This window comes from Leuciscus leuciscus (genome assembly GCF_965113295.1).
Source record: "Leuciscus leuciscus genome assembly, chromosome: 21".
NCBI classification, from domain to species: Eukaryota; Metazoa; Chordata; class Actinopteri; order Cypriniformes; family Leuciscidae; genus Leuciscus; species Leuciscus leuciscus.
The window spans coordinates 1,520,439-1,547,463 of NC_138745.1; the positions used below are offsets into that span (position 1 = coordinate 1,520,439).

General features: G+C 38.5%; 1 protein-coding gene across 1 annotated transcript in view; it reads left to right on the forward strand.

Moving 5' to 3' along the window:
• The window catches only part of abcc3 (ATP-binding cassette, sub-family C (CFTR/MRP), member 3), a 111,763-nt gene that overhangs the window by 19,164 nt on the left and 65,574 nt on the right, over positions 1-27,025 (forward strand). Inside the window, exons 2-12 of the mRNA XM_082152220.1 lie at positions 5,573-5,746; positions 7,651-7,776; positions 9,320-9,457; positions 10,670-10,795; positions 10,928-10,989; positions 12,409-12,540; positions 13,842-14,069; positions 16,225-16,402; positions 19,394-19,555; positions 20,761-20,853; positions 21,833-22,036. Coding sequence (XP_082008346.1) covers positions 5,573-5,746; positions 7,651-7,776; positions 9,320-9,457; positions 10,670-10,795; positions 10,928-10,989; positions 12,409-12,540; positions 13,842-14,069; positions 16,225-16,402; positions 19,394-19,555; positions 20,761-20,853; positions 21,833-22,036 — 1,623 coding nt within the window. The remainder of the gene's footprint in view (positions 1-5,572; positions 5,747-7,650; positions 7,777-9,319; positions 9,458-10,669; positions 10,796-10,927; positions 10,990-12,408; positions 12,541-13,841; positions 14,070-16,224; positions 16,403-19,393; positions 19,556-20,760; positions 20,854-21,832; positions 22,037-27,025) is intronic.

Here is a 27,025-nt window from a genome sequence, read left to right on the forward strand (position 1 = left end):
GAAATGTTATAACGTCACGACGAATGAGAGAGTTAATTGTGCGTGAACCCAATAGCTTTGTCGGCTTTAAATTCTGGTTTGCGATCTGGTCACCCGATTATCAGCGAATTTAACAATATTACTCCATTAGTTATTCTATTAAAATGTCTCATTGATATATTTGACACATTCATAATCATTACTTTTGCCGGTTCTTTGTGACAGCTGTATGTTATTGGCAGCGTCATCCTCCGGTTACATGAACGCGTCACCGCATCAGCACCAGAACATGGAGATTTTATTTTAGAGAATAATCGCACAACCTATTCGATATTCTATAATTAAATAAACTAATCGAATATCCAAAATTCGTGACTCATCCCTGCATGGAATCTCTTGTTACTTTTCCCAAATCTTCACTCACGTTTATAATTTTCTAAAGGGATTATAAACGTTTCTTCATTGGTTCGCTTTTAATTAGGCCTATTATATTCGTATTCTTTACTGTGGTAAAGTAGAAAAACGCTGTAGGACAGATAGCCTATACATTTGTACTTGCATGTCAAATTCTTTTTAACAGTTTGTGCTTGTTATTAGACATGGTAAGGCGCGTCAAGTTTAGTTATAAAGCGCGTTTCACACGCGCGGGTGATTTTTTGTTTCACTTTCTCTGGCAGCGCAATCTCAAACATAGCCTAAATATTTCGCCCTTGTGGAGGATAAAATTCGCTCTTCAGACCATTTTACATCAAGTTGAAAACATGAAGATATCATAAAGAGATCGATGGTCTCTCTCCTGCTCGTGTCCCACATCCCTCTCAAAGCGCAGAGTGGTAGGCTATATCACGCGTCTTTGTGTGGAAATATAAAACGAGTTATTATTATTTTTTATTTTTTTTTAAATAACCCCCCAACCACCGCCGGTAGTTGGTCCATTACCGCGGTGGTAAAAAAAAACTGCCACCGTCACAGCCCTAAATATACTAAATATAATAAGATAACCTTGTTTGAAATTCTATATTGACTGGGTTAAATAGAATTGCATTACTAAAAAGAGACTAAAATACAATTTTAATTGACTAAAACTAGACTAAAATGTCATCAGTTTTCGTCGACTAAAACTAGACTAAAATGTCATCAGTTTTCGTTGACTAAAACTAGACTAAAATGTCATCAGTTTTCGTCGACTAAAACTTGACTAGACTAAAAAGAGTATGAACGTGACTAAAACTAATAAAAACTAAAACGACAGCTTGACACAAAGACTAGACTAAAACTAAAATGAAAACAGGCCGCCAAAAACAACACTACATGGCAGTTGCTTCAATGCATTTAGGGGTGTGGTCCTGGTCAAGACAATCTCCTGAACTCCAAACTGAATGTCAGAATGGGAAAGAAAGGTGATTTAAGCAATTTTGAGCGTGGCATGGTTGTTGGTGCCAGACGGGCCGGTCTGAGTATTTCACAATCTGCTCAGTTACTGGGATTTTCACGCACAACCATTTCTAGGGTTTACAAAGAATGGTGTGAAAAGGGAAAAACATCCAGTATGCGGCAGTCCTGTGGGCGAAAATGCCTTGTTGATGCTAGAGGTCAGAGGAGAATGGGCCGACTGATTCAAGCTGATAGAAGAGCAACTTTGACTGAAATAACCACTCGTTACAACCGAGGTATGCAGCAAAGCATTTGTGAAGCCACAACACGCACAACCTTGAGGCGCATGGGCTACAACAGCAGAAGACCCCACCGGGTACCACTCATCTCCACTACAAATAGGAAAAAGAGGCTACAATTTGCACGAGCTCACCAAAATTGGACAGTTGAAGACTGGAAAAATGTTGCCTGGTCTGATGAGTCTCGATTTCTGTTGAGACATTCAGATGGTAGAGTCAGAATTTGGCGTAAACAGAATGAGAACATGGATCCATCATGCCTTGTTACCACTGTGTAGGCTGGTGGTGGTGGTGTAATGGTGTGGGGGATGTTTTCTTGGCACACTTTAGGCCTCTTAGTGCCAATTAGGCATCGTTTAAATGCGCACGGCCTACCTGAGCATTGTTTCTGACCATGTCCATCCCTTTATGACCACCATGTACCCATCCTCTGATGGCTACTTCCAGCAGGATAATGCACCATGTCACAAAGCTCGAATCATTTCAAATTGGTTTCTTGAAAATGACAATGAGTTCACTATACTAAAATGGCCCCCACAGTCACCAGATCTCAACCCAATAGAGCATCTTTGGGATGTGGTGAAACGGGAGCTTCGTGCCCTGGATGTGCATCCCACAAATCTCCATCAACTGCAAGATGCTATCCTATCAATATGGGCCAACATTTCTAAAGAATGCTTTCAGCACCTTGTTGAATCAATGCCTCGTAGAATTAAGGCAGTTCTGAAGGCGAAAGGGGGTCAAACACAGTATTAGTATGGTGTTCCTAATAATCCTTGAGGTGAGTGTAGATGTTTGGGTGAATTCAGGTAGGGATGGGTGAAGGGAATGATGTGTAAATTGGGAGGTGATCAACTCACGTGTGATCGTGTCTCGAATGGGGTTGGTAATATAGCAAGAGAGTTCAAATGTTAATTTCCTTTGTTTTCTCAGAGAGTAGCTCTCTCTTCCAGTTCTTCCAGTTCATCCAGTCTTACAGATGTCAAGATTTTCTGTAACAATGTCTTACATTTCAGTCTGTAACTCTTAGCCTATCGTATCTGTTTAGAAGACTTGCAATATACTCGTGTGGATCACTTTTATGATGTTTTTGCATATTTATTCACTTTTCATTGCCCAGATCTGGCCCATGCATTGAATCCACATGTACCGGATCTGGGCCGAATCTGAGCCGACACTATGTTGCTGTCTGGGTGTTTTATTGCATGCTAAATTAATTAAAAAGTCTTTCTAATGTCTCCTTTTGTTTTCTAGTCAGTTGATCAATGTTTTGATTCTTTTATCTTGACAATCTGACCTAACATTAAGCAGCTAAAGCTCACCCAACACACTTCTGTCTAGAAACGGACTCATTTTAAAGGACCTTAACACAGTCTCAGCTGCATCTGTCTTCGTCATTCTGCTGGTTTGAGTCGTTCACCTTGAGTTTAAAGACTCGGCTCTGACCGAAGCGTTCAGAAATGCACAGATTTGTGCATTTGATTTTATAACCACGTCCGCGTGGGCACAGCGAAAGGTGTCTTCCCTTTAAACCGCAAACCTCATCCTCTGAGACTCCGACTGACGCCTCGTGGGGTTTCAGCCCGACGACACATGAGAAACATGCATCTTTGAGAAGAAGAACACAAGTCCTGGCTCTGTTTGCTGTCGATAAGAGAATACAGCTCTTCTCTAGAGACGCAACTCTTTTATAGAGACGTTTCCACGGCCGAGCCACTGAGGAATATTGTTTGTTCAAGTCTCATTAATCAAAGCGTTATGAAATATATATATATATTGTGGTGTCGATTAATCGCATCTAAAATAAAAGTTTGTGTTTACATAATATATGTGTGTGTACTATGTATAATTATTTAGTATATACTGTATAAATACACAAACACATGCATGTATATACTGTATAAATATTTATATATAATTTATGTTATATATAAATAACACATTTTTATTAAATATATACATGCATGTGTGTGTATTTATGTATACAAAATAATTATGCACAGTACACACATATATTATGTAAACACAAACTTTTATTTTGGATGCGATTAGTCGTTGCACAGCCCAAAATTAATTAAAATGAAAAATGAAATAAAACATAATTAGATAAATAAATAAAGACCCCTAAAAGTGTCAATATATGAAGCGCCAGACGGACCCCTTTAAGGTTCCATATAGAACATTTTATTCAAGAGCGCTGCAGGATCACATGTGGAACACGCCGTATTTTGTTCCATCTCTGAAGAATGATAAATGATAATTACCCCATGATTTCCTGACTCCTCCAAGCTTTATAATGGCAGTGAATGGCTGTTTCTGTTTTGAAGTCCATAAAGTGCATCTGTCTATCATAAAAGTGCATCTGTCCATCATCTGTCCATCATATGTCCATCATAAAAGTGCATCTGTCCATCATAAAAGTGCATCTATCCATCATAAAAGTGCATCTATCCATCATTAAAGTGCATCTATCATCATAAAAGTGCATCTGTCCATCATTAAAGTGCATCTGTCCATCATAAAAGTGCATCTGTCCATCATAAAAGTGCATCTGTCCATCATTAAAGTGCATCTATCCATCATAAAAGTGCATCTATCCATCATAAAAATGCATCTATCCATCATAAAAGTGCATCTATCCATCATAAAAGTCCATCTGTCCATCATTAAAGTGAATCTATCCATCATAAAAGTGCATCTATCCATCATAAAAGTGCATCTATCCATCATAAAAGTGCATCTGTCCATCATTAAAGTGCATCTATCCATCATAAAAGTGCATCTGCCCATCATATGTCCATCATAAAAGTGCATCTGTCCATCATAAAAGTGCATCTATCCATCATAAAAGTGCATCTATCATCATTAAAGTGCATCTATCATCATAAAAATGCATCTGTCCATCATTAAAGTGCATCTGTCCATCATTAAAGTGCATCTATCCATCATAAAAGTGCATCTGTCCATCATAAAAGTGCATCTATCCATCATAAAAGTGCATCTATCATCATTAAAGTGCATCTATCATCATAAAAGTGCATCTGTCCATCATTAAAGTGCATCTATCATCATAAAAGTGCATCTGTCCATCATTAAAGTGAATCTATCCATCATAAAAGTGCATCTATCCATCATAAAAGTGCATCTATCCATCATAAAAGTGCATCTATCATCATAAAAGTGCATCTATCCATCATTAAAGTGCATCTATCATCATAAAAGTGCATCTGTCCATCATTAAAGTGAATCTATCCATCATAAAAGTGCATCTATCCATCATAAAAGTGCATCTATCCATCATAAAAGTGCATCTGTCCATCATAAAAGTGCATCTATCCATCATAAAAGTGCATCTATCATCATTAAAGTGCATCTATCATCATAAAAATGCATCTGTCCATCATTAAAGTGCATCTGTCCATCATTAAAGTGCATCTATCCATCATAAAAGTGCATCTGTCCATCATAAAAGTGCATCTATCCATCATAAAAGTGCATCTATCATCATTAAAGTGCATCTATCATCATAAAAGTGCATCTGTCCATCATAAAAGTGCATCTGTCCATCATAAAAGTGCATCTATCCATCATAAAAGTGCATCTATCATCATTAAAGTGCATCTATCATCATAAAAATGCATCTGTCCATCATTAAAGTGCATCTGTCCATCATTAAAGTGCATCTATCCATCATAAAAGTGCATCTGTCCATCATAAAAGTGCATCTATCCATCATAAAAGTGCATCTATCATCATTAAAGTGCATCTATCATCATAAAAGTGCATCTGCCCATCATAAAAGTGCATCTGTCCATCCTAGGCTAATTTTCATTTTTGGGTGAACTATCCCTTTAACAAGCGTAAATCTGATTTGATGTTCCTGATTTTAAGCATGCTGTTTGCTTCTGCTCCCTCAACAGCCCAATCTCACGCTGCACTCCGCCCGGCCCGATCTCCCAGAATGCTTCCAGCTGACGGTCCTGCCCTGGGCTCCCTGCATCTACCTGTGGGTCACCTCACCTTTCTACATCCTCTACCTCAGGAGGAACAGCAGGGGATACATCATGATGTCTGTATTAAACAGAATCAAAACGGTAAGAGATCTCAACCTCTCCCATAGAATGTATTGCTAATGTTCCCAGTAAGGTAGGCCTAATGCAAACATCATTTCTAGTGGTGCAACGGATCACAAAATTCACGGTTCGGATCATTTACGGTTTTTGAGCCACGGATCGGATCAGCAAAAAACAACAAAAAAACAACAACAAACAAACATATATACACTACCGGTCAAAAGCTTGGGGTCAGTAAGATTTTTAATGTTTTTAAAAGAAGTATCTTCTGCTCACCAAGGCTGCATTTATTTGATTAAAAACACACAGAAAAAAAAAACAGTAATATTGTGAAATATTATTATAATGTAAATCAGCTGTTTTCTGTGTGAATATATAGTAAAGTGTAATTTATTCCTGTGATCAAAGCTGAATTTTCAGCATCATTACTCCAGTCTTCAGTGTCACATGATCCTTCACAAATCATTCTAATATGAGGATTTGATGCTCAAGAAACATTTATGATTATTATCAATGTTGAAAACAGTAATTTACATTTTTATTTCATGATGCTATGATGAATAGAAAGTTCAAAAGAACAGCATTTATCTGAAATCTAAAGCTTTTGTAACATTAAACACGACCGTTCAAAAGTTTGGGGTCAGTAAGAGTTTAAATTAAATTTTTTGGGGAAATAAATAAAATAAATCATAACTTTTATTCACCGTCCTTCGGATGAGACGTAAAACCAAGGTCCTGACTCTCTGTGGTCATTAAAAATCCCATGGCATTTCTCGTAAAGAGTAGGGGTGTAACCCGGTGTCCTGGCCACATTCCACCCATTGGCCCTTACCAATCATGGCCTCCTAATAATCCCCTTACATTGAATTGGCTCTATCACTCTCTCTCCTCTCCACTATAGCTGGTGTGTGGATCGAATGTCCAAGTGGATGCTACACACTGGAGGTGGTTGAGGAGAGATCCCCTGATATGATTGTAAAGTGCTTTGGGTGTACAGTAGTACATATGAAAGCGCTATATAAATGCCTCATTCATTCATTCATTCATCAAGGATGAGTTAAACTGATCAAAAGTTACAGTAAAGACATTTATAATGTTAGAAAATATTCTATTTTAAATAAATGCTGTTCTTTTGAACTTTCTATTCATCAAAGAATTTTGAAAAAAAATTGTACACGACAGTTTTACACATTGATAATAATAATGAATGTTTCTTGAGCATCAAATCCTCATATTAGAATGATTTGTGAAGGATCATGTGACACTGAAGACTGGAGTAATGATGCTGAAAATTCAGCTTTGATCACAGGAATAAATTACAGTTTAAAATATATTAAAATAGAAAACAGTCATTTTAAATTGTCATAATATTTCACAATATTACTGTTTTTTTTTGTTTTTTGTTTTTATCAAATAAATGCAGCCTTGGTGAGCAGAAGAGACTTCTTTTAAAAACATAAAAAATCTTACTGACCCCAAACTTTTGAACGGTAGTGTACATATTCTCCTAATGTCTTGTACCGTTAAAACATTGGATCACGTGCGTGAATATGCATATGCAAATGATATGCAGATGAGGATATGCACAGTAAACGAGGCGTTGTAAGCTCTTATATGGTTATTTCGGGGAGGAGACGCATGTTCACAGTCTTCCTCTGACTGGGGTTATAAAGGGGATTCAGTGCAGGTTCTGGAGTACGCTCGCTTTTATAAGTCTGAATAGACGTACGCCATTGTGGGCTTTCAGACGCACGTACACTTTTAGTAAAGATCCTACACACAGATTTATAAACGAGAGCCCTGATAAGAACAATTCCTTGCCAGAACGTTAGCTAAAGAATGTTCCCTGTTAGCTGATATGTGTGTGTTTGTGGCTTCACTTCTCTGTTACTGTTTGTAATGATTGATTATATTTGTGTGTGCAGGCTCTGGGCTTGATATTGTGGATAGTATGCTGGACAGACCTGTTCTCTTCATTTCATGAGATGAACCAGGATAGCCTTAGACCCCCAATATATTTTGTTACACCTTTAATAGTCGGCATGACAATGGTAAGTGAGAACATCTGACAAATATGTTGCTTGTGTCCCAGACCTCAAACCTTCACTGCAACCATGACTTATTCTCATCACAGTTCAATGTGAATTGTTTAGTGAATCTGTGCCAGTGTAATTCAGCTTCACTTTCTGGCAGCTTAAATATAAGAGTCGTAAAATATGAAAAAGTCTTGGTCGACCTTTTGGTGACATTTGAAATATAAATAAGGCACATTCTACAACATCTCAAAGTGTTGAAACTTTGCAGGCATATTCATGACCATAAATGAGAAATAAACACACATTTTCAAGAAAAACATCTCAGGTTAACCAGTATTAGACACTAGACACACTAGAGACACATTTGTTAAATTGCCTAATAAAATGCATGATATGATGATGAGTTTTTTACAATTGTTATGACAATTTTTTCAATACTTTTAACAAATTTCCTAAACTCTTAACGCACCAACACACCTACAACACACCTGGCAAAGCAGTTAATCATGCTCAAAATCACACATTGTAAACTAAACTCCAACACTAATTTTAAAAATACAATAATACACTATAGCAACACCAAAACATTTGGTATGTCTACCAAAACACTGCAGACATGTCTCAAAAAAAAAAAAAAAAGTTTGATAAATATGTTCTCGTCCAACAGGAAGATTTAGTCAATCATAGCACAATGTCATAAAAACACTAACACCAGATGAAACTGCATTATTGTATATGTATCAGGGGTCTGCTCTTATACCACACACAGTATATTGTATTGATCATAGATTGTGTTTTGCACTGTAGTTTCTTTTGAAGCCTCTCTACATTTTTGTTTTGTTGGGTTTAGTAAATGCATGCATTTTGTTTCTTTTGCTGCAGAAATTCAATACAAAAAATGAATGACCATCTCAGAGTAGCTTTATAGAATGTACAGTTTATGAAAAAAAAGACAGAGACAGAATTGCTGCAATAAAGACTTTATTTGCAAAAGGACATTACTGCAAGATATACAAAAATATGCAATATAGCTGCCATTTATTATGTGAAAATACAAAATATATGTTTAGAAAAAGCACCAGAAAAAAAAGAGTCATCTTCTAATTGTCTATTTGCATAATTCAATCAGCTGTTTCTCAGTAACAATAGCATCAAATACAGGGGATATATTTGTGTTTCAGTTCACAGTATAAGCAGCTGTTCACCTTGACTTTAGCCTGTAAGGTTAGGTGTAGAACAGGGTGTTATCTGTTCTGACATACAGTGTTAAAGCATTGGTCAATTTGTGCAGTAAAAATCCATAGTTTTGGTCTTGTTTGAGCTTGTGTGTAAAAGAAGTTCAAGCATTTTAAATTTGAGTTAATTGTATGCATTTTGTGTTAAAGCAACAAGAAATGTGTTAATAGTATAGCTTACACAGACTTAAGAGTTTGGGAAAATTGTTAAAAGTATTGAAAAAATTGTGATAGCGTAATCTGTTAGGAGTACAGACAGAGCGTCCAGAGGTCATCTATCTCTGCCCTGAAGGTCGTGTAAAACGTTATTTTCTCTACTCCAGTTGTTAGCCACGTTCCTGATCCAGTTCGAGAGGCTGAGAGGTGTGCAGTCGTCCGGTGTGCTCTTCATATTTTGGACGATCTCAGTGTTGTGTGCCATTGTGCCTTTCCGGTCCAAAATCCTGCATGCCAATCGAGAGGTCAGTCTTAACCGTGTGAATTGTTCATCTCTCAGTAACGTTTGACTCTCTGCACCCTTTATCTTCACATGCATCTTTTGACCCACATGTTTCCTCGGCTCTGAGAGGAGTTCAGCTCAGGCCACGAGTGTTTTGAGAGAATAGTGCTGCTGTTGTTCCTCAAACCTGCTTAAGACAGCTTATCTAACTCACAGAGCAACACAGCTCAAGGCTGTCACTCCACTAGCTGCTGCTTTACAAGTCAAATTCATCTGATTCTTGCTCCTGGTTATAACACATGCCATCTGATTTAGAATTGTGTGCAATATTTTATTTATGCATAGCTTTTTTTTTGCTTTTATCCAAAGTGAATTTCATTGCATTTAAAGTTTCCATATTTATTCACTTCATGCATCCCTGGATATTGAACCTATGAACTGAAGCGCCATGCTCTACAGCAACGTGTAAATATTATATATTAGACACCAAATATATATAATAATATTAATTTTGTTTGTGCATGTTGTGCATTAACATTTTTCAGATATATGAATTAAAAAATATGAATATTGTTTTTGCATGTTGTGCATTAATATTTTTTAGATATATTAATTTAATATTAATATTGTTTGTGCATGTTGTGCATTTATATTTTTTAGATATATTAATTTAATAATATTGTTTGTGCATGTTGTGCATTTATATTTTTCTGATATATTAATATCATAATATTATTTGGGCATGCTGTGCATTTACATTTTTCGGATACATTAATAATAATATTATTGTTTGTGCATGTTGTGCATTTAACATTTTCAGATTTTTTCATTTTTAATATTAATATTGTTTGTGCATGCTGTGCAATTAATCACATGCTTATTTTATTAAGAATAATTGATTTATTAATGTCATTTTTCAATGTTAAAATACCTCTGCTAAGCTTAACGAGGACATATCGAGATCCTGTGACACTCTTCAGATTAGTGCATCTCAACACACCCGACACACACCAGATAGCGTGACCGATGGCGTGAGTTTGAGGGAATGTCCGATGTGAACCGGCTGGACAATGCCTGAGCTTTGTCAAACATCTTAAACATCTAATAAAACTAGATATCTCAGATCTCTCTGCTCATAAAAAGCAGGGTTGAGTGTATTCAGGGCTCCGGGCGCTTGATGTGGCGTGTGTCGAGATGTTATGAGTAGATGATAAAGCAGCTTTCTCTGTTGCAGAACGAGGTCAAAGACAAGCTGAGGTTCACGACGTTCTACATGTACTTCGCCCTCACCCTGACTGAACTGATCCTGTCCTGCTTCAATGAGAAGCCTCCTCTCTTCTCCACCGCGGCCACGGATCCTGTGAGTGTGTGTGTGTGTGTGTGTGTGAGAGAGAGAGAGAGAGATCATTGAATTTCTTGCACGTTAGAAAGAGATTGGAAAGGTCAGATCAGCAAAACTGAAGTGCTGCTGGTGTTTTTATATCTTCTCCAGAATGTGTGTCCAGAAACAACTGCCGGATTCCTCTCAAAAATGACCTTTTGGTGGTTTACAAGGTGAGTGTCTGTTCTGTTCTCCCTTTGGGAACTCAGGAACAAACCTATCCCAATGTTTTGGCTCAATTACAAGATGTCATAATGTTGGATTTTACAATTAATGCATGAATCTTCTGCAGTGCTCGAGCCGAAGGGGGAGATTTAAAGGGGTCATCGGATGCAAAATTCACTTTTATTTGGTGTTTGCATATAAATGTGTGTTTGCAGTGTGTGGACACAACCACCATACAATGAAGAAATCCATTTACTCCTTTATTTTAATCCTCAAAAAGTCGAAACACTCTCAATAATCAGGCCGTTTGGATTTTCTGAGCACTATGATGTCATAATGCTCATGCCCCGCCCACGACCGCTGTCGGACTGTCCCGTATTAGCATATTTCCGCCCTCAGCCATTTGACATGAGAGGGGTGGGGTGAGCAGTTGCTCATTATCATTTAAAGAGACATGCACCGTAACGGGTCGCTGTGAACAGAGCTGTTTTTGAGGAGGTAAAAGGGTGTTTTACACAAACATTGAGGAATTTTAACCAAAGTATATTACAAACTTTATATGAACACCCTAAAGAATCATACCAACTTGTGGAAAATGGGCATCCGATGATCCCTTTAAAGGGACAGTGCGTCTAAACCTTGTTCTGAGAACATTCCTGAGTTTTGTCACTTGCTATGTGAACACAAAAAAAATCATGGACATGATTCGAAAAGGTTAAATAGTCCTGTAAGAAATAGTCCCACTTGAACTCCTCGCAGTTAAAAATGAGTGCATTGGAAATGAATGAGACGAGTTTCCTCTAGTGGAAGCGTTTGGTACTGCAGCCGAACAACATCTCACTGAAAGATCATTTTTTGAGATTTCAACCTCAAATTTTGAACACAACTTCTTTAGATTTATGGCTTGGATTTTCTTGCAGTTTTAGAGTAAAACGTGATTTTGAAAATATATTTTTCATATAAAAATTCAAAATAGTATTTTTGTGTATTTTTCATAATAATACACGTAAAATTCTGTAACTTTTTTAAAGTTCACTTTTTAAAACTTTTTTCACTTCAGCAATAATCTGCCAAGTGTCGTCTTTGAAAAGAGATCAATCTTCAGTCTGTCGCTCTAAAGCGTTCAAGATTTACCACAGTTTAAGTTGGAAATTAAATTTTCAGGTCTATGCTCAAAAAGTGAATAAACGGATTATAAATACAGCGTAAATATAATTTAGTATAAAAAAAATCGCCTAAAAATACAAAATATTAAATAAAAAAAACATTATCAAACTAAAATATAGTACATTAATTTCATTGACAAAAAAAAAAAAAAAAATCTGACACAATGATGACCGAAAATGAAAAATATATACAAATAAATACAAAAATGGCCGACACGCGAAGAGCACCAGAGGGTTGAATGTTTTGCTTCTGTTCTGCAGAATGGCCATCAAAGGCTACAAGTCTCCGCTGGAGAATAAAGACCTGTGGTCCCTGAACGAGCAGGACAGCTCAGGGCTGGTGGTTCCCAGTCTGCTCAACCAATGGGAGGTGGAGAAAACCAAAGCGCTAAGGTATGTATTCAAAAACACAGTCAGGCATTTTTACAATCAGTATCACATTGCAAGAGTTCTTCTGGGTGGTTAATAGGGTGTTGCTATGCAGTTGCTAAGGGGTTCTGGGTTGTTGCTGGGGTGTTCTGGTCAGTTGCTATGGTATTGTGGGTGGTTGTCACTAGGGTGCTGCTATGTGGTTCCTAGACTATTCTGAGCGGTTGCTAGGGTGTTGCAATGCTGTTTCCAGGGAATTCTAAGTGGTTTGCTGTTGCTATGGTGTTGTGGGTGGTTGGTCATTGCCAGGGTGTTGCTACGCTTCTGCTTGCTAGGGTGTTCTGTGTGGTTGCTAGGGTGTTTCTATGGTCCTGTGGGTGGTTTCTACGTGTTTATAAGGTATATGGTTGCTCAAGTGTTTTGTATTTCTGCTGTTTTGGTGTTGCTACACAGTTGTCATGCTATGTTGGGTATTTGTCTATCTATCTATCTATCTATCTATCTATCTATCTATATCTATCTATTTATTGCGGGTGGTTGCCGCTTGGGTATCGCTATGCAGTTGCTAGGGTGTTCTGGGTTGTTGCTAGGTTGTTTCTAGGGTGTTGGTATGCGGTTCCTAGGCTATTCTGGGTGTTTGCGAGGGTGTCGCTATGCAGTTGCTAGGGTGTTTTGTGTGGTTGCAAGGTGGTTGATATGGTATTGTGGGTAGTTGCTGCTAAGATGTTCATATGCAGTTACTAGGGTGTTCTGGGTGGTTGCTAGGGTGTTACTATGCATTTGGTAGGGGCGTTTTGCACAACCCACATTTAAAACAATGTGAATTTTGTGATTTTTGCTATTTTTTTTGTAGCGGCTAGTGCAGAACAACACATTTCACCTGTAACTTCACTGAGCCAAAAGTCTCAACTTTTCTCTCAAGTAAATGTAATTTCATTTCATTCGGCAGATGCTTTCACCTGAAATCACTGCATCTTTTCATTCTGCCGTTTGAGCTCCTAACGGACGATTCACATTTATATGTATAGCGCTTTTCATAATACACTTCGTTTCAAAGCAGCTTTACAGAAAATGCACGAGTCCATATTACAATTTAGAGAGATCTGTTATCAGAGGAAACTGTCTAAGTTATGTATTTCAGAAATGTACATATACAGTTTGCTAAAAAAGTATTAATTTAAACAATGTAATAATTTAATGCAGAAACAATGAGCTCATTGAAGTAATGAATACTTGTTTGTTAGCAAATGATTGTGACTATTAGAAAAGAGTAGTACTGACGATCAAAAGCACATTTTAACCTCAGAGTGTATTGTTGTGTGCAGTGAGCAGAGTGTGAAGGATCAGGCCGCGTTCATGAAAGCGGACGCCGGCGCTGAAACCAACCACGTGGGTCCCGAGGAGGCGCAGGTTCTGCTGGCCCCGCGGAAGGAGTCCCGGCAGCCCTCGTTCCTGAGGGCCCTGATCCGGGCCTTCGGGCCCTACTTCCTCATCGGCTCCGCTTACAAACTCCTGCAGGACCTCATCACCTTCGTCAACCCGCAGCTGCTCAGGTGAAGCCGACTGCAGATGTTACTGACGAGTGTGTGTGTGTGTGTGTGTGAAGCCGACACTGAGACCCAGAACACACTACAGCTGCAGCTACTGACGAGTGTGTGTGTGTGTGTGTGTGTGTGTGTGTGTGTGTGTGTGTGTGTGTGTGTGTGTTGTGTGTGTGTGTGTGTGTGTGTGTGTGTGTGTGTGTGTGTATGATGTAAAATGATGTTTAATCACTCTTATCTACTAGTTCTCAGATTTACTGCAGATGTTCACAGGGTTGTAATGAGTTTTCTTTAATCAGGGCTGCCAAACGTTGAGTTTATCAGAGTGAGAATTATGGAAGGGGGGATTTGGGGGGATGTTAAAAAAAACGTGCATCAGTTTAGTGACAACGTGGTACAATGTTTACATGGTACAGTGACTGGCAGGCTACTGTTTTTATTATTGCTCGACACAAATTTCACGATTGCAGTGCAATTCTTGTGATTTGATTCCGATCTTGATTCAGTATCGATTAATTTGGATAAATATTAGCTACAGTAGATACATGTTAATGTTTCTCAAGAAAAAAAAAATCTCACCTAATGCTGTAAACATACAGAGAGCCCTGTCATCTGGTATTATTATTAAAGGTTAAAACTCAAATTAAATAAAATGTGTTTTTATTCAAATAACAGCGTTATAATATTTTAATGATATAAGTAAAAATATAATAAATATGGAATATAGTGCACATATTTAGCAAACTATCCTCTCTATAGCTACCATGTTAATGAATTAAATGGCTTTCGTGGGGTAAATGTAACGTTATGTGACATATTGTTCTCCAGCTGTTTTATTGACCTCTTTCCGCGGTTAAAAACACTGATTGATCGATATTATGTATGAGGAATATTCATTTCGGTAAGTTGTACTGAATCTTTCAACACACCTATTGTTCATTCGTGTTTATTTACTATTAACTAGTAGTAAAGAGTATTAGAGATGTTCGGTTTACGTGCCGCTTGAACTGAGGCGATCACGAGCGCCAAAACCGTATTTATTGTTTGAATCTCGTACTGAAATGGACAGAATCTGAGAGCTGAGGATTTGTTTCATATCTGTCGGTGTCAGTGTCTCTTTGCATCGCGATTTTTCTCTACGTGAGAAGATGAATGTGTGGCGTGAGAGCGTGTGAAAAGTGTGGGTCTCACGCTGTTTGTGTGAGAGTTGTCAGCCCTGTCGTTAATGTAATATAGTGATCCATAATAAAGATGTTGAACATTACTCACTAAATGTCGTTCCAAACCTGAGTGCTATTCTTTAAAGCAACAAGTGTAATTTTAGACAGTCTGATAACGACAGACACAATAGCTGTTCTGTTCCTTTAACATTTACGTTACCTAGATATGGGTTTTATTACACACATGGATTTGTTTTGTTTATTTATAACAGGCAGAACAAACACGAAACGCGCTGATTAGCTGGAAGGAAGTGTAACATTAATCTTTACCCCGTAAAATCGTTTGCATGCTGTTTTGCTTTCGCCACGTATGCTTTTCACACTCTCTGCACAATGCAAACGCAATGCAAATATGTTTCTCTACAGTCCTTTTTGCCATTTTGAATCATACACTACAAGGTATAAGTTTGGAATACGTTGTTTTTTAATTCTTATGCTCACCAAGACTGCATTTATCTGATAAAAAATACAGTCAAAACATTAATATAAAGCAACACAACATTGATAATAATCATAAATGTTTCTTAAGCATCAAATCATCATTAGAATGACTTCTGAAGGATCATGTGACACTGAAGACTGGAGTAATGATGCTGAAAATTCAGCTTTGATCACAGGAATAAATTACACTTTATTATATATTCACATAGAAAACAGCTGTTTTACATTGTAATAATATTTCACAATTTTTACTGTATTTTTGATCAAATAAATTCAGCTTTGATCACAGAAATAAATTACACGTTACTATATATTCACATAAAAAAACAGCTGTTTTACATTCCTATAATATTTCACAATTTCTACTGTATTTTGCAGCCTTGGTGAGCAGAAGAGACTTAATTATTCCAAACTTTTGACTGTTTGTGTAAATATGATTCATGGAAACCACATTGCATGAAACGAACAGAGTTGTGGTTTTAACAGGATTCTCCTTTCACTGTCAGGATGTTGATTGACTTCACCAAAAACAAGCACGCGCCGCTGTGGTGGGGTTACGCGCTGGCTTTCCTGATGTTCGGCACTTCCCTCTTACAGACCCTCATCTTGCATCAGCACTTTCAGTACTGCTTTGTCACGGGCATGAGGCTTCGCTCGGGGATCATCGGAGCCATCTACAGGAAGGTACATGCAAGAAAACACTCGCGTAGACCAAAATGCAATATTTGTACGTAGAAAACATGATATTTTGTGTGTGTTTTGTGAACATTAAAGTCCCCCTGTAGTCAATAATTTTATCCCTTAAAACTCATCTTTGATCACCAAAATTACATATTTAAAAGTTTTTTTCCTTAAAATATCTTGTATGTAACTCGACACCCTTGCCTCATTTAGTATGCGTGGTTCTATGAATATGCAAATGAGCCCCGCCTCCTCTCACTCACTCAGCTCAGAGACGGCGTTTCCATTCTACAGTAATTATGCTTTTACACAAAAGTTTGCCTAGGTTCAATTTTGGCGAGAGTTACGCTTTAAAACTCATGTTTGATCACCAAAACGACATATTTAAATGTTTTTTTTGCTGAAAAAAATTCTTCATGCCTTAAAATATCTTGACTGTAACTCGACACCCTTGCCTCATTTAGTATGCGTGGTTCTATGAATATACAAATGAGCCCCGCCTCCACTCACTCAGCTCAGAGATCCACTGGTTGACGATCACACGTTGATCTGATTGGTTACAAGGTAGTTTGTGACGTCAGAAACACCAGCGATTTCAAAGCGTGTGTTTGAGACTGTCTTTGGTTCACTGCAGTTTTAAGGAGGAAATACTCAGCAATGGTGTCGACTTATGAATTTACACATGGTTTGTCTTAAAGCATATTAAAAACACCACATAGACACATAAACAACATTAAAAGCTGGATTTTACATCTTTAATGTAACATTCTAGTTTGTCATCCTGCAAACATTATGGGAACGTTACTTCTAAATGTTCACTGAACGTAAGTAGTAACATTAAAAAACGTTAGGCGAACATACAACTTATGAACAATGTATAAATAACATGTTTGCGCTAACATTTTGAGAACATTATTAAAAACCAGATAACTCTGAAGAAACGTTTGTTCAGAACAGAACGCTCCCTGTAAGCTGGCTGTCTTTGCATTTCTTTCTTCTGTGTAACACAATATCTCAAACGTCTCAGTGGTTTTTTGTCCACACAATGGGCTCCTTGTTCTTTAACATCTTATTTTGTATTGCGCAAAAGAAAGAAATGCATACTTCTGCACATGCAAATATAGATTCGGAATGACATGAGTAAATAATGAAAGAAGGGTGAGCTAAGCTTTTAAGCTAGCTTTAGGGGGTTAATTAATGAGGAAGCACTTTAGTTTGACCGTTCATAGTACTAGAAACTGCAGCTTTCAAAACTCAGATTACCTCTCCATGGTGTACTTTTACAGGTTTGTCCGTTTATTATGATAAATGTAGTACGGTATGCCAGGAAAAGTGCATGAAAACTCTAGTAGGATCTGATAATTGAGCTTATATTAACAGTAACTTGCACTTGAATGTATTATTCCTGTTATGACTATATTGCAGTGACTGGCAGAAACAAGAGTTACATTTACAATATAAACATTAAAGCTTCTAAAAGATATGCACAACTGCGTTTAATTTAAAAAGCAAGCATGACGCCAGCATGACATTGCGTTTATAGAAGTTCAAGTCTCGCAGTTTCAGACGGACAGGGATTTGGTAGTAATCCAGCCATGTGGCCTCTGCTCTACTGCTCTAAAGAGTAAAAGCAAAAGAATAGTTCAGGGATTTCAGTTTCCTTAGGTGTGGTAGGCGTGACGGCATGTTCACACACATCTGTGCACTTTTACCTAGAGTAAGTCTGTCCGTCACCAGCAATATTCCTTGAATTGAAAAAGCAAATAGTGGGCTTTGTCATGGGATATTGCATTAGAAAAAGCTTTGAAATGCATCAGCTGGCGTCACTGCTATATACTGTGTTCATGGAGCATGGAATGTAGGGGAATGTACTCAGAATCTGATTCTTTAACAATGTTCTCAAAATGTTTGCACAAAAATGCCATTCATTCATTGTTCATGGAATGTTTTTCTGAAGCGTTTAGGTTGGATGTTAATCTAACGTTCAGAGAACATTCAAATGTAAATGTAATACAAATTTTCAAACATTCTAGAAGTATGAATTTACACATGGTTTGTCTTAAAGCATATTAAAAACACCACATAGACATACAGGGCCCTATTTTAACGATCTGAAACGCAAGTATCAAGCGCGAAATGCAAGTAACTTTGTGGGCGGATCTCGGGCGCTGTTGCTATTATACCGGCGGGATAAATGACTCTTGCGCCCGACGCAAATCTAAAATGTGTTGGTCTGAAGTAGCTTCATTACTCATAGGTGTGGTTTGGGCGTAACGTGAAATAAACCAATCAGAGCGTCATCTCACATTCCCTTTAAGAGCAGGCGCGCTTGTTCCATGGCGGATTGCTATTATAACGGCGGATTTGCCAGACGCACGCCAGGAGCGGTTCACAGCCGAGGAGACCGACGAGAACGTCAGGGCCGTAAAACACAGAGAAGTGACATTGGGGATGGAGAAACACACCCAAATTAGCTTCGGTTAAACAGGCGTGTAATAATTTGGGTAAATGTGTAAGCTAGATTTATGCCTATTTTTTCACATTTTCATGGACACCACAATGATTTCCCTCATGTGGTAATATTTTCCCTTGTAATTATGTATGGTTTTCTAAAAATGAAAACGTCTGTGTAGATGAGAGAAGCAAAGTGCATGTGCGTTGTGCACACGGCAAAACAGCAAAATAGGAATGATACGTGTGTCGGTGTACAAAGTCAATTGCGCTGGGTGCAAGATAGGGCCCCTAAACAACGTTAAAAGTTCAGATAACCCCAAAAAGTTGAGTGAATGATTCAATGACTCAGTCATTTGTGATTAAACGACAGAGAATGCTATTATATATTACTGAACATTTTAAACCTTAAATTTAGTTACTGATGCATAAAATCTAGTTGAAATCTGGTTGTTTTTGTATTGTGACAATGAAAAGAATGATTTCTACAGTGTTTGTTGGATTGTAGGAACATGTCTGACACGTTTTCATCTGTCTTCATAGTCACTAGTGATCACGAACGCAGCCAAGCGCTCGTCTACGGTGGGTGAGGTGGTCAATCTGATGTCTGTGGACGCTCAGCGCTTCATGGATCTCACCACCTTCCTCAACATGCTGTGGTCAGCGCCGCTGCAGATCGTTCTGGCTCTCTTCTTCCTGTGGCAGGTGAAGCGTTTACAGATTTGAATATATTTAAATACTTCCCCTTGCTTTTTTTTTTGAAAGGATAATCATATTCATACATATATAATGTTTCTCTGAAAAATTCTAAATGCAAATCTAAAATGCTTCGAAGCGTATAATCATGCATAGTTATGAGTAAAATAAATTTCCCTGTTAGGCCTTTAAAAGGGCCTTTTTTATGAACGTAACATGCCTTCATCTCTGAAAACCATGAACAAAACTGTGCAAGGTGCAACAAAAGTCATTCTACATTAAATACAGGTTTGTTTGCAACAAGGTGAAGAACGGTTGAACGACCACCGTGTGTTTTAAGCTGAATTATTGGCTGCCGAGAGCATGAAACCTGGCGTTTAGATAAAAATGGTCAATTTTCCAGTTCAACCAATGACATGTTAAAATCCCAGGGTTCGTACAAGATGCTTGAAGTGCTTGAATTTGATTATTTTAAAATGGAAGTCCTGGAAAACCCTTGAAAACTATGAAAATGAACAAATGAAACAACACAAATAAAAAAAATTCACGCAAAATTAAGGTTGCAGCCCGTTTGATATCGATATTGAGCCATTTCGCATGGCTATGAACGTGATATTGCTCTTATATTTCCAAGTATATGATACAGCTTTCATTCTTCAGGTCAATCATATATTCAAGGGTAAAAAATCTCTTTGAATGAGGAAAGAAAATATTAAACAAAACAAAATAAAAATGACAGAAAGACAGCAAAATGACTAAATAAACATTAACTGAAATTTCTAATTTTTTCTCATTCAAAAATGGCAAAAGACACACAAAATTACTAAATCTTTGAATAAAATTAAAGTGAAAGCATAAAATAAAAAAATAAAAAAACAGTTTTGATAAAATCTGAAAACAAACGGTAGGTTCTCTCAAAGTTATGAACAAACACCTTAATTGAAAGTTCGATCAGAGTTATCTGGTCTTTACACAAAAATGCTATTCATTCATTGTTTATGGAATGTTTTTCTGAAACGTTTCAGTTGGATGTTAGTCTAACGTTTTTAAAATGTTGCTACTTTTTTGGAATGTAATCCAATCATTGTATCCCTTATAACTCACCTTTGATCACCAAAATGACATATTTAAGCATTTTTTAAGCAATGTGATTGTTGTATGTTTGACAGAAAAGTAGACGTGAGCGATTCGTTCTCATTGTTGTCTTTCTCCAGAACCTGGGTCCGTCGGTGCTGGCTGGTGTGGCCGTGATGGTTCTGCTAATCCCATTCAACGCTTTCATCGCCATGAAGACCAGAACTTACCAGGTCAGCTGTCCTGTTCATCTGAGTCCAGAACATTCAGAAGAAACGTTCCCGTAATGTTTACAAAGTGATGAATTGAAATATTCTCTTAATGTTCAAATAACAAAAGTTGAGTGAATGATTCAATGACTCATTCACTTGTGATTCAATGACAGAGATGCTATTATTTATTACTGAACATTTTCACATTTTCAACCTTAAATTGGATAACTGATGCATAAAATCCATGTGAAATCTAGTTGTTTTTATATTGTGGCAAAGAAAAGAACGATTTCTACAGTGTATGTTCAATGTGGGAACATGTTTGACACTTATTCGGTCACAAACTTGAGTCGGTCTGTTCACACAACGGCCTTCAGTTCTGCTGCTTATCAATATATCATCTTCTGCTGTGGTTTTCAGAGCACAAGCTTATCAGTCACTCACAGTTTTTGTGAAGTATCAGTTCCTCTTAAAGAGACAGAGCACGAATCTAAACATGAACAAAACTTCTTGTTTGATGTCATTGATGTCTGTATATCTGCACCAGAGTTATTATAGTTAACTAAAATCATAAAAAAAAATCCATTACTTGAAATAAAATAAACTGTAAACTGTAATTTATAAAATTGTACAAAATATCAAAAACCTTTATTTTATTTAAGCTAGTTGCCAAGGCAACATTTCTCATTTAATTTTTTTTTTTTTACTTTAAGTAAAATAACTAAAACTGATTTTTTTTTTTAATTGCACGACAAAATTACTTAAAAAACATTAACTTAAGTGAAAATGAAAAATACAAAAATAAAAACATTTAAAATTTGAACAAAAACTAAAACTGAAATAAAAATGAATAAAATATATGTAGACATATAAAAAAACAGAATAAAAACTAAGAATTCACAACAAAATTACTAAAACTTTAATTTATATTAAAACGAAAATGAAAAATATAAAAAAATATCTCTGAAAGCAATAAGAGCGTGTGAGATGCTGTGCACAGGTGGAGCAGATGAAACACAAGGACGACCGCATCAAGCTGATGAACGAGATCCTCAACGGCATCAAGGTGTTGAAGCTCTACGCCTGGGAAATCTCCTTCAAGGAGAAGATCCTGGAGATCCGACAGAAGGAGCTGAACGTGCTGAAGAAGACGGCCTACCTCAGCGCTCTGTCCACCATGGCCTGGACCAGCGCGCCGTTCATGGTAACACTCCTCTATCCCTGAGCCTGCGCTTTCGTGTGTGTGTGTGTGTGTGTGTGTGTGTGTGTGTGTGTGTGTGTGTGTGTGTGTGTGTGTGTGTGTGTGTGTGTGTGTGTGTGTGTGTGTGTGTGTGTGTGTGTGTGTGTGCGCACTCTAAAAACACTGCACGATATTGAGGGAAAATGTGATATGCGATAACTATTTAAATAATGCGAAAAGTTAATGCTTAAAAATATAACTTGACTTACTTAATATAACTTAGTAAAGTAAGCTTAAATTATCTTTCAAATATATTTAAAATTAGTTGTTACGTCTGATCCAGGAGCTGGGTAACACAAAAACTACCCAAACACTGAGTTGTTACGTCTGACCCAGGATCTGGGTAACACAAAAACTACTCAAACACTGGGTTGTTACGTCTGATCCAGGATCTGGGTAACACAAAAACTACCCAAACACTGAGTTGTTACGTCTGATCCAGGATCTGGGTAACACAAAAACTACTCAAACACTGGGTTGTTACGTCTGATCCAGGATCTGGGTAACACAAAAACTACTCAAACACTGGGTTGTTACGTCTGATCCAGGATCTGGGTAACACAAAAACTACCCAAACACTGGGTTGTTACGTCTGATCCAGGAGCTGGGTAACACAAAAACTATCCAAACACTGAGTTGTTACGTCTGATCCAGGATCTGGGTAACACAAAAACTACTCAAACACTGGGTTGTTACGTCTGATCCAGGATCTGGGTAACACAAAAACTACTCAAACACTGGGTTGTTACGTCTGATCCAGGATCTGGGTAACACAAAAACTGCCCAAACACTGAGTTGTTACGTCTGATCCAGGATCTGGGTAACGCAAAAACTGCCCAAACACTGAGTTGTTACGTCTGATCCAGGATCTGGGTAACGCAAAAACTACCCAAACACTGAGTTGTTACGTCTGATCCAGGATCTGGGTAACACAAAAACTACTCAAACACTGGGTTGTTACGTCTGATCCAGGATCTGGGTAACGCAAAAACTGCCCAAACACTGAGTTGTTACGTCTGATCCAGGATCTGGGTAACGCAAAAACTACCCAAACACTGAGTTGTTACGTCTGATCCAGGATCTGGGTAACACAAAAACTACTCAAACACTGGGTTGTTACGTCTGATCCAGGATCTGGGTAACACAAAAACTACTCAAACACTGGGTTGTTACGTCTGATCCAGGATCTGGGTAACACAAAAACTACTCAAACACTGGGTTGTTACGTCTGATTCAAGATCTGGGTAACACAAAAACTGCCCAAACACTGAGTTGTTACGTCTGATCCAGGATCTGGGTAACGCAAAAACTGCCCAAACACTGAGTTGTTACGTCTGATCCAGGATCTGGGTAACACAAAAACTACCCAAACACTGAGTTGTTACGTCTGATCCAGGATCTGGGTAACACAAAAAATACTCAAACACTGGGTTGTTACGTCTGATTCAGGATCTGGGTAACACAAAAACTGCCCAAACACTGAGTTGTTACGTCTGATCCAGGATCTGGGTAACGCAAAAACTGCCCAAACACTGAGTTGTTACGTCTGATCCAGGATCTGGGTAACACAAAAACTGCCCAAACACTGAGTTGTTACGTCTGATCCAGGATCTGGGTAACACAAAAACTGCCCAAACACTGAGTTGTTACGTCTGATCCAGGATCTGGGTAACGCAAAAACTGCCCAAACACTGAGTTGTTACGTCTGATCCAGGATCTGGGTAACGCAAAAACTGCCCAAACAATGAGTTGTTACGTCTGATCCAGGATCTGGGTAACGCAAAAACTGCCCAAACACTGAGTTGTTACGTCTGATCCAGGATCTGGGTAACGCAAAAACTGCCCAAACACTGAGTTGTTACGTCTGATCCAGGATCTGGGTAACGCAAAAACTACCCAAACCCTGGGTTGTTACGTCTTACCCAGGATGTGGGTAACACAAAAACTACCCAAACCCTGGGTTGTTACGTCTGACCCAGGATGTGGGTAACACAAAAACTACCCAAACCCTGGGATGTGGGTAACACAAAAACTACCCAAACACTGGGTTGTTACGTCTGACCCAGGATCTGGGTAACACAAAAACTACCCAAACACTGGGTTGTTACGTCTTATCCAGGATGTGGGTAACGCAAAAACTACCCAAACACTGAGTTGTTACGTCTGATCCAGGATCTGGGTAACGCAAAAACTGCCCAAACAATGAGTTGTTACGTCTGATCCAGGATCTGGGTAACGCAAAAACTGCCCAAACACTGAGTTGTTACGTCTGATCCAGGATCTGGGTAACGCAAAAACTGCCCAAACACTGAGTTGTTACGTCTGATCCAGGATCTGGGTAACGCAAAAACTACCCAAACCCTGGGTTGTTACGTCTGACCCAGGATGTGGGTAACACAAAAACTATTCAAACCCTGGGTTGTTACGTCTGACCCAGGATCTGGGTAACACAAAAACTACCCAAACCCTGAGTTGTTACGTCTGACCCAGGATGTGGGTAACACAAAAACGACCCAAACCCTGGGTTGTTACGTCTGACCCAGGATGTGGGTAACTGTTACGGCCAGCTCGTTTCGACCGTACATAAAGAATACAAGTACACTAAAATAATGACTTGCAAGATTTTATTAGTCTTCGAAATACAGATAAATTAATATAACGAAGTCTAGGGTTCAAAATCAAAGGGGAAAAATCATAATCCAGATGGGGAGGAGAAAAGGTTGGTATGGGCTGTAGACAAAATAAAGGTTCGCAACAAGTGACTTCTCCAGAGGCTGTCAATCCCCTGGACGAAGTGAAGAAGAGTGGTGGAGGCCAATGTTTTATCCTCTCCTTGATTAAGTGGTGAACAGGGAACAGGTGTGTGCAATCTCCTGCGCTCTCATAGAAGACCAACGCCACCAGTAGGCGAGCAAGTAAAACGCAGGGTCGTAACACCTCCCTCCTCAAAAAAGATTCGGCAACGAATCTAAAAAAAACAAAGAAAAGACAGTTAAACACTACCCAGAACGAACACAATAAAAGTTCTGGTGGTCCAGAAGAACGTCGTCGTCTCTTCAGTCTTCAACACCTCTGGGCCCTAGAGATGCAAAGAAAAAGGAACGGACAACGCAGAAATGTTACGCTCTAGAAAGTGTGTCAGCTATAACGTTATCTTTTCCTCGAATATATTTAATCTCAAGATGGAAAGGTTGTAAAATGAGACTCCATCGCATAAGTCGTTGATTGCGATTCCTCATCTGATTCAAGAAGACCAAAGGATTATGATCCGTATAAATGATAATCGGTGCAGCAATTGACCCTAGATATATCTCAAAATGTTGTACGGCCAACACTAGGGCAAGAGCTTCTTTCTCAATGGTGGAATATACCTGTTGATGTCGATTAAATTTCTTAGAAAAGTAACTTACGGGATGTTGAACCCGGTTCGAATCCTCCTGCAAGAGAACAGCGCCCGCACCGCAAGCACTCGCATCAATTGCAAGACTAAAAGACTTTTCAAAATTCGGAGCTGTCAAAACAGGGGCACATGCCAGCAAAGCTTTACAGTTTTCAAAAGCCTGCTGACATGTCTCAGACCACCAAAAAGGCATTTTCGGACTCAATAAATCGGTGAGAGGTGAGACTACACTGGCAAAATTCTCGCAAAAGCTCCGATAATATCCCACCATGCCGAGAAATCGGCGCAATTCACGACGAGTGGTGGGAGCTGGAAAGTTACAAATGGCTTCAACCTTAGTCTCAATGGGCTTTACACAACCATTTCCCACTACCTTACCCAAATAGGTAACGGTTGCCTTCGCAAACTCAGACTTAGCGAGATTAACTGTAAGATTAGCCTTGGCTAAACGAGAAAAAAGTTCTTTAATCTGGTTAAGATGTTCAGACCAGGAGGAACTAAACAGCACGACGTCATCAAGATATGCCTCACATCCTGACATTCCATACAGTATGCGGTTTACGAGTCGCTGGAAAGTCGCGGGTGCATTTCGAACTCCGAAAGGCATCACCGTATACTGCAGGAAGGCATCAGGCGTAACGAAGGCAGATAATTCCTTCGCACGACTAGTCAAAGGCACCTGCCAATACCCCTTCAAGAGGTCGAATTTACTGACGTAACGGGCAGAGCCAACATGATCGACGCAGTCATCAACTCGAGGTAAAGGGAAACAGTCCGGCTTTGTCACAGAGTTAAGTTTTCGATAATCTGTGCAGAATCGATATGAGCCATCAGGTTTATTTACTAAAACACAAGGAGAACTCCACGAACTGAAACTAGATTCAGCCAGATTATGAGCAAGCAGATAGTTCACCTCTTGTTTCAGCAAATCTCTTTTGAAAGGATTGACTCGATAGGCGTTCTGTTTAACTGGACTCGAGGTTCCTACGTCGATATCATGTTCGATGACAGAAGTGCGACCGGCAACGTCAAGGAAAAGAGAAGGAAATGACATCACCAACTCAGTGACATCACTCCTCTCTTTCTCTGTCAAATAAGAAAGATGAGAGGACAGGTTAAGAAGAATCTCAGAGTTTTTAAGTCGCCCGTCGACTTTTTCTCGAGAAAGAAAACTCTCATTCTCATCAGCATTCTCTAAAGAATCCCCACTCGTGCTGCGAAAGAGAGGAGACGATTCTGAAAAAGAATCACAAGAGTTGACCACATTAACAGTAACAGAACGAACAGGAGCTATATACAATTTCAACAGGTTACTATGACAGACTTGTACTTTTTTTCTCCGGTCAGGAGTATTCAACAGATAATTATTATCGGAAAGACGTTTAGCTACACTGTAGGGGCCTGTAAATTTAGCCTGAAATGGGGTGGCAGGTAGAGGCAGCAAAGCCAATACTTGATCATCCACCTGAAACTCTCTCAGCTTAGCTTTTCTGTCAAAATGTTGTTGCATTTTTATTTGAGACTTACTCAACTTCTTTTTAGCGAGAGCTCGT